The 12,718-nt window shown below is 46.0% G+C and overlaps 1 protein-coding gene across 1 annotated transcript in view; it reads left to right on the forward strand.

The window, feature by feature from the left end:
• The first annotated feature begins 342 nt into the window (after positions 1-342).
• The window catches only part of RIPOR2 (RHO family interacting cell polarization regulator 2), a 73,217-nt gene continuing 60,841 nt past the window's right edge, over positions 343-12,718 (forward strand). The window contains exon 1 of the mRNA XM_068147533.1: positions 343-620. Coding sequence (XP_068003634.1) covers positions 560-620 — 61 coding nt within the window. The 5' untranslated portion in view covers positions 343-559. The remainder of the gene's footprint in view (positions 621-12,718) is intronic.

Consider the following 12,718-nt stretch of genomic DNA (forward strand, 5'->3'; position numbering starts at 1 on the left):
TCCACGTGTTCTTTGCCATGGGTCACCCCAGCATGGGTGAGAACGCACTGTTGTGATAAATAAAGCCCAAAATCCCACTACCACGTAGCACTGGCAGAGCCCAGGGGCATTATTCTGGTCAGGCTGTCCCTATGGTGAAAGCGAGCTGCTCAGCAGACTGAGCGAGGCAAGTTGTTCCTGGTTCCACCTCTGCCAACAGAAAGGATTCACATTCATATGCAAAACCCCTACCCCCGGGCCGACAGAGCAGCCACTGCGCAGCGGCGTTCTCAGCAGCAGGGCAGGGTGCATTTGGAGCTCGTCCTGCCTGCTTCTGCTTTCAAAATCAACTTCTCTCTCAGCAGTGAGGGCGCCCCACCTCAAAAGCCATTTCAAAGGCTGTCCGTAAATGCAAGAAGTGTTGTTCATATGAATGAGACTATTTTCCTAAGTGCAGATGCGGAAGTTGTTGCCACCAAAATGTTTAGGAAACTGATGAAAGGAAACAGTCGAGCTGTAGCGTAGGAACCAGTTTAAGCACTTGGCTCTGGCTGCTCTCCGAGCTGTGTCCTTGTCCACAATGCAGCACGCCCAAGAAGATCAGACTGCATCTGGAGAGGAAGATGATGCCTTTGGGGAAGGTAAAATAATCTTTTATCAAACTAATCCTCCTTCTACTCAGACTAGAGTCTTGGGTGGTAATTTTTGGGTAAATCTGAAGTTGTCTGTGGGCTCCAAGGTCATAGGGTGACCAGCCTTTCTTTATTTTCCTAAGAGAATGGGGAACAAAAGCAACCTAGAGACAATATAAATGACTTTCACACTGGTTCAGCGGCTTGCTTCCTGAGCAAGGAGGTTACTACAGAAGGAGAAAGCTGGGGGGACAAGAAGTGTGTTTTCTACCATGGCTGCACTATGCAAAGTAGCACATTGGGCATTCAATACTGCAGGTGCAGCTGTCATTAAAGAACTAGGGGCTCTTTACAGGGGCTAAGGGCGACTTGCTACTTAAATTATCTGAACAAAATTAGCCTCCTGTTCTCCAACTACTACGACCCAGAGCACATAACCAGTGCCATAGTTTTGTATCCCTAAAACTGTTTCTGCCAGAGTTTAATTTCTCACTCCTTGTGCCACCGTTTACATGTGTATCAAGTACTATCAGGTCAACATATCAGAGATGCAGATAAAAGGACCAGGAGGAGGAGTAAGAATTTGGCCCACAGTATCTAATTTCTGTTGCTGCTTACTGCTCTTCTTTGCATTTGAGCTGGGGCCAGGGGTAGAACTTGCTCATGCAAATCTTCCCCCAGCCCCTAGCCCTCCACAGTTTCCAAGGGAGCTGAAGGCACAAAGAGCTGCCTGGATCCACTCCAAAGGCTGTGAACCTTTAAACTCACTTTCAGCACAGTTTCGGCAAACCTCATTTAAACAAAGCTCAGCTGCGGTTGGTATGGAAAACTTAGCAGTGAATAGTGCCAAATCAAGTTATCTGAGCCCCAGTGAAAGGCTTCAGCACAGAAAAGAAAGCAGTCTCAATGATGTACTGTCTGGACTCAAACTCATTTCTTATGTGTATATGCACCCAATCCTTACCCTGGTCCCAGTCTGGGCTCAGAAGGGCAATGGATTTATGGAAAGGAGAGGTCAGACATTCAGGAAGAAGTCTTGGTAGTGCAGTGAAGATGCAATGATACTGGGCAAATCAACTGGCACTGAAAGTACACTGTTGCATTCCCTGCATGTGCCCTTATACAGGTGGATGCTGCTTCCCAAGATAACCAGCCACATGCTCTGGCTTCATATGGACATTTTCAAGTGCGCTGAAGAGCCAGTGGGATTTAGGATTCATTGCTGTTTCTGAAACCTCTAGCCTGTGTTCTTAATCAGAAATATAGAAGGGAAGGAATGTGTACAGGTTATTCGACATTTATATTGTGTTATCTGAAGGGAAAGATACAGAGCTTAAAACACCCTTTTTCCAGCCTCTCAGCTAAGTTGTTTCTGGCAGGGCTGATCCAGTAACAGATAGAGGAAGCTGGCTTTTCAAAGGCAGAAACGTTTTAAAAACCTCTCCATGACCCTGCTTCAAGGAGGAGGTTGGACTAGATGACCTCCTGCGGTCCCTTCCCACCTGAATTACCCTATGAGTTGGTGACAGCCTTTACAGGTCAACTATGTGTAACTGGGAAGAAATCTGCTCTGGCTGCTCTCTAGGCCAGAAGGTCTGTTGGTTCCCAAACCTGCCCGCTGGAAAGCCCAAACACCACAGGCATGGTGCTAGCCTTCTCCTTCAGCCCCCTTTCCTCTCTCTGTAATGGTTCAGCAGGGAAACATTAACTTTTGACTATTATTTCTGGAGCATTGTTGACCCTGGGTCTGGGTGGGATCTGAGCTAGGGGTAACAGTGCCTGTTTCAGTCACAGGGCAGTCCTCAGCCCACTCATACTGTGGAGTCCTAGGCGCCAGCGAAAACTTAGTCACAGGTTCTCAGGCCAGATGGAAGCATTTGTCAGGTGCTGAACTCCGACTCCCAGCTCAGCACAAACCACAGCTCTAGGGCGTTGGTTATGGTTTTTTGTTTTCCACATCTGGCTTGATCTGGAAAGCAGTGAGGGCAGACCTCCCACCCACCTTTTTCATTTGTCCCGGTGCTTAGCTATTGTCACAGTTAAAGACAGTTATATCTTATCTCTTCTAGTGTTGATTTGTCTGGGTTTTCTTTGAGCTCGTTGCTCTCTTGTCCAGGAGAGCAAGGAACTCGCTAGTTTGTATGCATAAATGTCTCATATAACTATCCACAGACTGTGTTCAGACTACTCCAACCCTTTGCCAAGCAGACTGTTATTAAGGACTGTTTCTTTATCAAGTGTGAGTCTTAATCTTTCAAGCATTTTCATGGTTCTTCTTGGGACCATCCCCCTGGAGATGTGTTTAGATGTGTTTATGGGTCATGGAGTCCACTGATCCAAAACACTTACACCAGGGAGAAATCCAGAAATTACATGATTACATGATCTATTCACTCAAACTTTATATATATATATATATACCAGTTTGAGGATTGGCTAATACACACAAGGAGTGCTTGAGTCCTTTTGGGTCCCAGCATCACATGATGTCCTCCTTTTCATCACATTTGTCTCTATAATCTTTAAGTCTTTCAGTGTGAACATTTCTCAGGACAGGGTCAACACTGTTCCATAATTATGTCCTCTGCTCCTAGCTATGCCCATACAAACACCAGATGTCAGTTTATTTTCTCAAGTATCCTGTTCTTGGAGTGATCTACCACTTCCCCAGGCCACTGTGCCATCTGCATATTCAGTCAGTCACTGTCTAAAGTTCTTTTTCAGGTCACTGACATCAAAAGAGTTAAATCCCATAGGTATGGAACCAATCCATGTGGGTCCTTAGTAGAAAATAGCATCCCTGATGATTCCTCAGCTAGGTTGCATCTGTCATTCGGTCTTGTTGCAGATCCATTCAGCCTGCCTCAAATTGATCTATTCTGTTTTGAGTCAAGATCTCATGCAGTATCATCTTATTTCTTACAAGAATCTAAGTACCCTGTACGCTGCACTGGTTAGGCTACACCTTGAGTACTGTGTCCAGTTCTGGGCCCCTCAGTTTAGGAAGGATGTTGACTTGCAGGAGCATGTCCAGAGAAGGGCAACGAAGTTGGTGAGGGGCTTGGAACACAAGCCCTATGAGGAGAGGATGAGGGAGCTGGGATTGCTTAGCCTGGAGAAGAGGAGACTCACGGGTGACCTTATTGCTCTCTCCAACTCCCTGAAGGGAGGTTGTAGACAGGTGGAGGTTGGTCTCTTCTCCCAGGCAGCCAGCACTAGAACAAGAGGACACAGTCTCAGGCTGCACCAGGGGAGGTTTAGGCTGGATGTTTGGAAGAAGTTCTACACAGAGAGAGTGATTGCCCATTGGAATGGGCTGCCTGGGGAGGTGGTGGAGTCACCATCATTGGAGGTGTTCAGGAGGAGACTTGATAGGGTGCTTGGTGCCATGTTTTAGTTGTTTAGGTGGTGTTGGATGATAGGTTGTATGCGATGATCTTGAAGGTCTCTTCCAACCTGGTTTATTCTATTCTATTCTGTTCTGTTCTATTCTATTCTATTCTATTCTACTCTACCTTATCAACACAACTTTTTTTTTCTGTTATGCTAATGAGTGCTGCTAATTGTTTTCCATTTCCTTTAATTTTGCTTGTATGACTCCCACATCTGCTATTTCATAACTAAGCCAGGACTAATGCCAGGCTATCACACTGTTAGTGACACAACATCAACTCATAGGTCTCTGGAAATCCTCTGTCCTTTCAAGGTTTTTGAAATAAAAGGTAAATAAATAAATAACAAAGAGCTCCTTGGATTTCTCTTTTCAAAGATACAGTTTAAAATCTTCATTTGGGAAAGATAAAGAAGAAGATATTTTCCATTGATATATGCTGTCAACTGGCACCAGTGTTGTCCCAAGTGCAAACAAATAGTCAAAAAATTTGGTATTTTCTGCAGCATTATTGGTAACTGATAATTTTAATCTTCTTATGCTCCCATACTTACCATTTTTTCCTTACTGAACAATGAAAAATCAAGTCACAAGCTGGGTGTGACAAGTATATATGTATCTTCACAAAAAGTCAGGCTGAATCTTGCAAAAGGCATTCAAAGTATGAAAACAGAATAATAATAATAATAATAGAATAAACCAGGTTGGAAGAGATTTTCAAGATCATCACATCCAACCTATTATCCATCAACCAGTACCCCCAGGTCCTTCTCTGCCTGGCTGCTCTCCAGCCACTCTGACCCCAGCCTGTAGCACTGCATGGGGTTGTTGTGGCCAATGTGCAGAACCCAGCACTTGGATGTGTTAAATCTCATGCCGTTGGATTCTGCCCATCTGCCCAGCCTGTCGAGGTCTCTCTGCAGAGCCTCTCTACCCTCCAGCAGATCAACTCCTGCCCCCAGCTTGGTGTCGTCTGCAAATTGATGATGGACTCAATGCCCTCATCCAGATCATCAATAAAGATGTTAAAGAGCATGGGGCCCAGCACTGATCCTTGGGGCACACCACTACTGACTGGCCACCAGCTGGATGTGGCACCATTCACCACCACTCTCTGGGCTCAGCCTCAAGGAATATCTGTTAGTTAATTTTCTTGTTTTCTAATAACAACTTCGTGCTTACATTGTGCTGTCTTTCAAAACATCAGTAGAGAGTTTGCAAATGTCTGTGCTTAGGTTCAGTGAACCACAACTCCCTCTTCTCTACACCATGGCACAGCTGTAGTATGCAAAAGTTTCATGAAGGAACTATTTTAGCTGCTTGAAAGTACAGGCAGTGATGTGTTGCGTTGTTTGTTTGTTTGAATTTTGCTTTACTTTCTATGTTAATTCAAGGCAAATTACTTCAGTTAGTCTTGCACCTTTGTTAGGTCAAAACACCTACTTTAGGGAAAATGTTTTTGAGCTTTTAGTGACTCTAAGTGCCTGAGATTCTCAAGTTATATTTCATTACAAAGAAACCACTTCTACTAGCACAAGGCTTCCACTCATCACTGCAGCCAAACTGGCATGGGTTTTCCTTGGGTCTGTCTAAGATGAGGACCCAAGAAGGTTCCTGCCACTCGCAGGCGCAGGGAGGGAGAGAGATTTGGGCACAAGTCAGCTCTCTTGGCAGACCTGTCTTTACCCCAGGAGGAGAGCCAAGTGCTCACACAGAGGCATGATGCCATCACCTCGGCACAGCCTCAGATGAGGGCCAGGGGCTTGGCACAGCAGGAGCCCCAGGCACAGAGTTTGCAAGCACTCATCAAACAGTGCAAGCGTGTGGGTCCAGGCATTTTGTTAGTAATGATCAATGTATACAAACTGAGAACACACAGGAGAAATAGAAATTAGGCTGAGGCTTATTGTAGATCTTTTCATACAGCTGCTCCACACTGATGTTTCCTCTCACATCTTCACTTCCTGCCTCTGGCTGTACCTGGGGTAACCATGACTTGCCTCTTAGGCCAGAGCAAACAGAAAATCCCATCCATGTTTCCAAAGTATGGGGGGAAAAACCAAAGCTGCCTTCTTGATAATGATGAGTAAGTGTATGCTCCAGTTCAGCAGACCAGAGCCACACTTTGTATAAGTGCACTGTGCAGTGCCAGGATCCCAGGGCTGTCTCTTTGCCCGAGACAGATTTACTGCTACAGCACACAGACATGCTTCCAGCACTGCCTGCCCATCAAGGCTCCCAGCAGAGCAGTAACTGCAGCAAACTTGTAAGGTATGTTTCAAAAGTGTACCAGACGCCTTTGCATCCTTGCAAAGCCTGCCTGCCTTCTCTAGGAGAGAAAAGGGTTTTAGTTCTGGGGTTTGGGATCAGCTTTGAAGCTTAGTTGAAACAAAAGGTAGCTGCTGTTCATGGTTAGGTGCAGCACTTGATGCATTGTAACATTGCTGCTGATATGAGAGAAAAGTGAGGATAAAGCTTGGATGCTAACTTTAAACTGAGGCCAGGTCTTTATTCAGCAGCAACCTTTCTCTTCCCCTAAAGCAATACAAGACACTATGCTTTCCTTGGACCTACAGCTTGTCTAAAAGTCACTCAGCAGGGCCAGCATCACAGTTTGTCCATGACCCACTGGGCCAGACTTCTTTCCATGCTGTAGCTAGCCAGGCATTCGCCCACCGCTGCCAGGCCTGCTCTGGGGAGAGTACGCTCAGGTATGTCCCCTCCCCACAGAGTACATCAGATGGATGCAACTTTAAGCAGACTGTGTCTTCTAAGATATTTGTGTGTAAATATCAGCAGTGTATCCAACCTCAAAGATAGTCAGAGATAGCATTTTGCCTATGGTTTCACCCCAGCATATGAGTGCCTAATATCTGGGGAGGTTGTAGTCAAGATGTGCAGCCTTGCAATGTATTATGCATAGGAGCTTCTCCTCACTGACTGCTGGGAGACTATGGATCATTGTCCTGACAATGTTTACAAGTCCCACTATCCCTACCTGTCCTTTCAGCTTATCTTGCATTCCCAGAGATGGAGAACACGTGTGCTGTACTCACTGCAGCCCAGAGGAAGTGATGTCCTATCACATCACCAAGGCAACTGTGTCTGCTTCAGCCAGATAGATAGATCATAGTAAGAGATGGTTGGCTTACAAACTCAGATTGAAGCACCTTCCTCCAAGCCTATGGGCAGATCTACTAAACAGTCAGGATAAGGATGGCACAGAAAAGAGGGTGCTCTCTTATGGAGTGTTTTTATTCACTCCTCTTTGCACTAAATTCTTCTCTCACCTGCTTCTGGCAGCTGCTTCTTTTTGCTTGTGGTCCATGTGCAGACAGAGTTATGCAGATGAGCAAGAGAGCTTTTTGTGGTCAGAGGAGTCAGTGCAAGACACCCGTCCCCACCCAGGCGCCCCCGCACTGACCCACCCACAGGGCTCCGGCTCCCCGGCACTTCCAGCTGTCCTGGGCAGCTGGAGGGATATTTTTAAGAGGGCACCATTCTCGGTATCTGAAGCAGAAATGATTGAGTCCGTGAGGCCTGAAATTAAAAAACTTACTGACATGAGAGAGACTTTCTGCTTTGTTGTCTCCTTATTTTTTAATTAATACAGATCTTTGATCTTTTTGCTTTTTCCTTCTCTGTATCTTGAAGGCAACATGGCCAATTTGTGTTTGTTGGCAATATTTATAGATGACTAATAATAACAACACTGAGGGGAACAAAAATATCAATCAAATAAACAAGTGGCATTTAACCAACCCGCAGAGAAAAGAGGAAGAAGAGGTACCAGAGGGAAAACACCAAGTAGGTGTGCTCAGGCTACCTTCTAGACTCTCAAAACAACTGCCTCACCAAAGACTGAACCAAGACCTTTTTCCTCTGCACTCTTTTTTCCCTTTCATTTTTTAGACAGTGTCTTTACAAAGCTTCCAAAAGCACAAGTTTCTTGTCACCCAGTCCTGTCACTAAAGTCACAAAACTAGTGTGTCTTGGCTAGCATGAGCTGGTGGCGTAAACAACTTTGCCCTTTTAACAATTCAAGGCACAGCTCAGCCACCTCTGAAATGAGCTTCCGCCTGCCTGGATGCTAAAACCAAACCTTGTGGTTGGTGTACCAGGGGTGTGACAGTCACACAACAACTGGGTCAGGAAGTGCAGAGTTAAAAGGCAAGGAGTGAAAACAGTCTGAGAAGGTGAATTAGAGAGAGAGGGGAGGGTAGTCAAGCACTTGACCATGTCACAGAGGCACAAAAAAGTTGATGGTGGGATGATTTCCTGATGTAGGATTTCTCCTATATCTCAGCATCTCTTGGGGGAAGAGGGGTGATGTCAGCCCCTGCAAAATTTTAAGGAATATTGTTTTGTAAGAAAAGGGAAATGGCTTGAAGAAGGGTCTTGCTGTGGCTGCCACCTAAGCAATCCTTCCTCTCTGCTGAAATTCACAGCTCAACCTACAGACCTGCTGCCGAGGGGGGTGGGTGTATGTGTGTGTTTTTGCACAGTCCAAAAAAGATTGAGTGGGGAGGGTGCAGGAAAAAGTTATGCTCTGAAGAGCCACTGATATTCTGTGTCTTTGGCAACCGGAAAACAGTGGAGCAAAATTGCTATGGAAATCCTGAGCACAATAGGCTTATCGCTGCACAACTTACAGGGGCTGACATTGGCTTACTTCAGTTTAATTGCAGGTAGTGTGGGAATTGGGAAGCTTAGAAATGTCTGAAGTTCAATTAGTTGGTGAGAAGCTGGAAAGACAAAAAGTGAGGTAGAAAGAAAGGAAACCAGAGGAAGAGAGAGAAAATAAAGTGAGATGTTTTTGAAAGCCCCACTGCAACCCAGCCCCTTCCTGAATAAACATTTGTTCAGGGATAAACACATCTAGCTGCATCCAGGTTGGGGCAGGTTGAATCACCTTTATTCCAGCCTTCTCAGATACTTAGGGTCCTAACTCCTCAAGCTGGTTACCTTGAGTTACTTATAATCAATAGTGTGTGTGTGAGCTGGAGGGAGGGCAGGGATGGAAGGAAGAAGCCGCTCCAGGTGCCAATGCAGAGCATGGACATGGGAATCCTTCACTGCTGGAAACCCCTGGCTTTCCCTCTGCCTGTAGCAGTCCCTTGCTGCCAGCCTCACAGCAGCAGGCACAAATGTGGCTGGTGCCTGTAGGGCAGCATGCATGTACATAGGGGTGGCTGGTCCTCAGGCCTCGGAAGCAAAACTGAAAACTGTCCCAAAAACTCAGACAGAATTGGGTGAGATGTGTGTAGCCTCACACACAAGGGCTTGCAGCACCTTCCCTTCCATCATGCCAGGATGCTCCACAGGCCAGCTCTGCCTTCCTCATGCCTGGTCCAAGAGAAAGTCACACACAGAGATGAGCTTTTGTGCAAGTGATCTTCTCTTCACATAATATCAGAGTGGGCTCCTCTTAGGAGCATGGCTATGGTGTGGGAACAGCAGTACCGAGGGGTGATATGGGAGCTTCCCTGGAGGGGTGTCAGAGCCACCTCTTGCAGAAGAGAGAGGGATAGCCTCTCTGAAGGGCTCAACAGGATGGCTAGAAGCTCTGTGAATATATTGTCATTGCCATAGACATTAAGTTTTCAAGGACTCCTGCAGGATCCTTTTGGAGATGAGCTTATAAAATCCCACATCTTTGCCCTACACCTCTCTGAAGTTTGTGATTAAGATGCTGGTGGCTCATGAGACTGGCCAGCTCCTTGGAATAAATGGAGCTTCATTCACATTCTTTGCACTTTGTGGTAGATCAGGGCAGGCTCTGCTGTGTACATAGATGCAACCTACAAGGCACCATGTTAATTTTAGCAGAGTGGCTGTGACTGTATACAAGTGAAGTTTAACAACTGGGTGCTCTCTGTAAGTTTCTCACTGCATTCTCTCACTTTAAAAGGAAGAAAAATACAGTCAGACAAAGTCTGGGTAATGGTTAATGCCACAGAGCTAACCGAGGGAGCACTGAGCAAATGAGATCTTTTTCTGTCTCAGACATCACCCACAGACCAGAGGTCACAGCAGTTTCTTAATGGTGATGATGTAAAGAGCAGAGCGAGCACAGCCTGCTTCCTCTAGGAAACCCCTGAGTTCTGGGGTGGCACTTGGAGAATCTGTCTGGTTTATAAACTGAATGATTTAGGGAGTTTGTGTTACATCAGGACTGAAGGATTGGGTCATAATGTGCAGCCTTCACACTGAAGTAACAGATTTCTTTCTCTTGAAGAGATTTTGTACATGTAGATATATTTGAAACTAGATAGCATCTCTGAGCTCCTCCTGCAAACACATGCAAGCGGTGCCACACTATCAATGCATTTAATGAGCAAGACATGTTTTTATTGAGGGGGTGGAAATGCTGAAAAGGGTCCATATCAAAATAATTCTCAAAGTGAAACAAAGCCACAGGAGCAGCAGAGGCTTCCAGCACTGCTGAGCTCAGCTCTGGAGAGGAGTGATACAGCTTTTTAAAAAATTTTCCCATGGAAAAGCAGGCAGCCAGGGAGGTCCTGATCTGCTCTGCCTCTTCTGAACCTCTGAGGAGCTTCCTGCCCTTTCTATTCCTGATGTCTGTTGTGAGCCAAGGAAGAGTTAGCTTAATCAGCAACACCAACCACTGGCCAGTGCCAAGCTGCTGTCATTAATCACTTCAAAAATCACTGTGCTGAAAATAGTACCCAGGGTCAGATGTTCCAAAACTGGCGTGGTTTAACTGGTGTCATTTAACCTCAGCTACAAAGCCAGACCACATCCCTACAGAAACACCATTTCTTTACATTACATATTATTTGTGATTTTTTAAATTCAAATCTATTCACAGTCCCAGTAATGTGGCAGGAAAACCTACTCATTGTCTTTCCTAGAGGAAATGACTGCTGTAAGTGGTTAAACATCTCCAGGTAAAGACAGGCTGGACCAAAAAGCAACCTGTGTCTCTCCCAAAAGATGCATAGGGCTACTGGTCTGAGAGTTTCACTTCAGGCCTCTCCATGCTACAAATCCTCTCTCTTCTTTGGAGTCTCAGTCAAAATATTTGGCAGATGCACTTGGGGCTCATTGCATTGCAGAGGCAGCGTGCTCATTGCACTTCCCCCAAATGGCATTTCATGTGCGCTGCACTTGTTTTATATTTGCTATATTTAAGCCACAGAAATGTGTGCTGATGAGGGAAGGAAGACTGTAGCAGCATCTTGGAGGCAGGAAGGGAATTAAAATGATTTCTCAAAGCTGTAATCCTCTGCACAGAACTCTGGCCCAGGAGAAGGAAAGAGGAGCCCGGTCAGCTCAGGTCACTGGCCACACTGAGGACCTGGCTGGGTCACCCATACTTAAGTCCATCTGGAAATAATTTCAGGGCAACTCTGTTTTTATCTAGCATTACTCTAGTGCAACGGAGGATGGAAATTGCTTGGAGCCTTTGCCCCAAGAGGACTCTTCCTGGGTTTCTATTATGAAACTGCTATGTGAGGAACATGCAGGAATGCAGGGTTCATACATGGCACTTGATTTTGAAACTTGTCTGGCATTATTTGCTTTTTTCTCTCCACTCTAGCCTTTGCCTTCTTCTCCTACCTGATCATCATTTTCCCCAGGCCATGCTTGCCATCCCCGCAGCTCCTCCATCTTTGCCATGAAGGGTTGGACACATGGAGAAGGAGGAAGGCAGAGACTGCCTCTGTGCTGCTGCTGCAGGGCACAGCAAGAGTGTTCAAAGCACTGGGTGCTCCTGACACACTGGTGCATTTGTGGATCTAGGATACCATTGGTGGATGTCCCAAAGGGTCTTGCTCCATATAATAACTGCCCTCCATGATTCTTGGTTCTTCAGAGCATGGAGGGGACAAGGATGGGGCTGGCCCAGCCATGCCTGGGATTGCTTGGCTGTTTACAAAGAAAAGCTTTCTCCTCCACTGTGGCTGCCCAAATTTTGCTCCTCAAGTGCAGGGGAGGCTGCAAGAGGGAGTCTTGGAACATGGGCTTGGTTCACATTTCAGCTGCAGTCCTGATGTAATCAGGTGTTTTAGCAGCAGCTATTACTGCCTGGTAATGTGGGTACAGATAGCATCAGTCCTTAAGAGACCCCCAAACACAGTGGAGAGCTCAGCTTGCTGTCATGAAGTCTGTGGCAAGGAGACAGGTCTGGTCACTTGAGAGCTATGAAATAGGAAAGAGCCAAGAGATTACTCACAGATTCAAGAGTATCCCAATGCGGAAGCTTGGATCAGATTGACTTTCTATCTACACAGCCAAATCCCTTCCTGGAGATACTCTAATGGGGCTTTCTTCATCTTATATATGTTGGTTAAACTGGGAAGGGCAGCCTCAAGTAGATACCTCACATCCTGCAGACCCACTGCACTCCTCTGGGCAAGGTGGGAGAGAGGGTTTCAAGGCTGTCCAGCAGCAGAACTTCGAACCAGCCCACTGCCAAAAGCATACAAGAGGTTGTCTGACAGCCACACTCATAAAAAGCAGGCCAGCAGCACCATATCTGTCACTTCAGATCTCTGATCACAAACACAGCTTTGATCACCGCATTGCATAGCTGATTTCCAGCTGTCCAGGAAATCAAAAATAAGTTTCCAGCAGTTTTTCATGCACCTTCATTCGAAAACAAGGAATCCTTTGCAAAAACAAGAAAGGGGAAGAAAAATAAGGCTGGAGCTGCAGTACTAGACATGCCATCTACACACTTGGCATGCAC

The sequence above is a fragment of the Melanerpes formicivorus genome, unplaced genomic scaffold (assembly GCF_026170545.1).
Source record: "Melanerpes formicivorus ecotype bairdi unplaced genomic scaffold, bMelFor1.0.p_v2 SCAF_15, whole genome shotgun sequence".
NCBI lineage: Eukaryota > Metazoa > Chordata > Aves > Piciformes > Picidae > Melanerpes > Melanerpes formicivorus.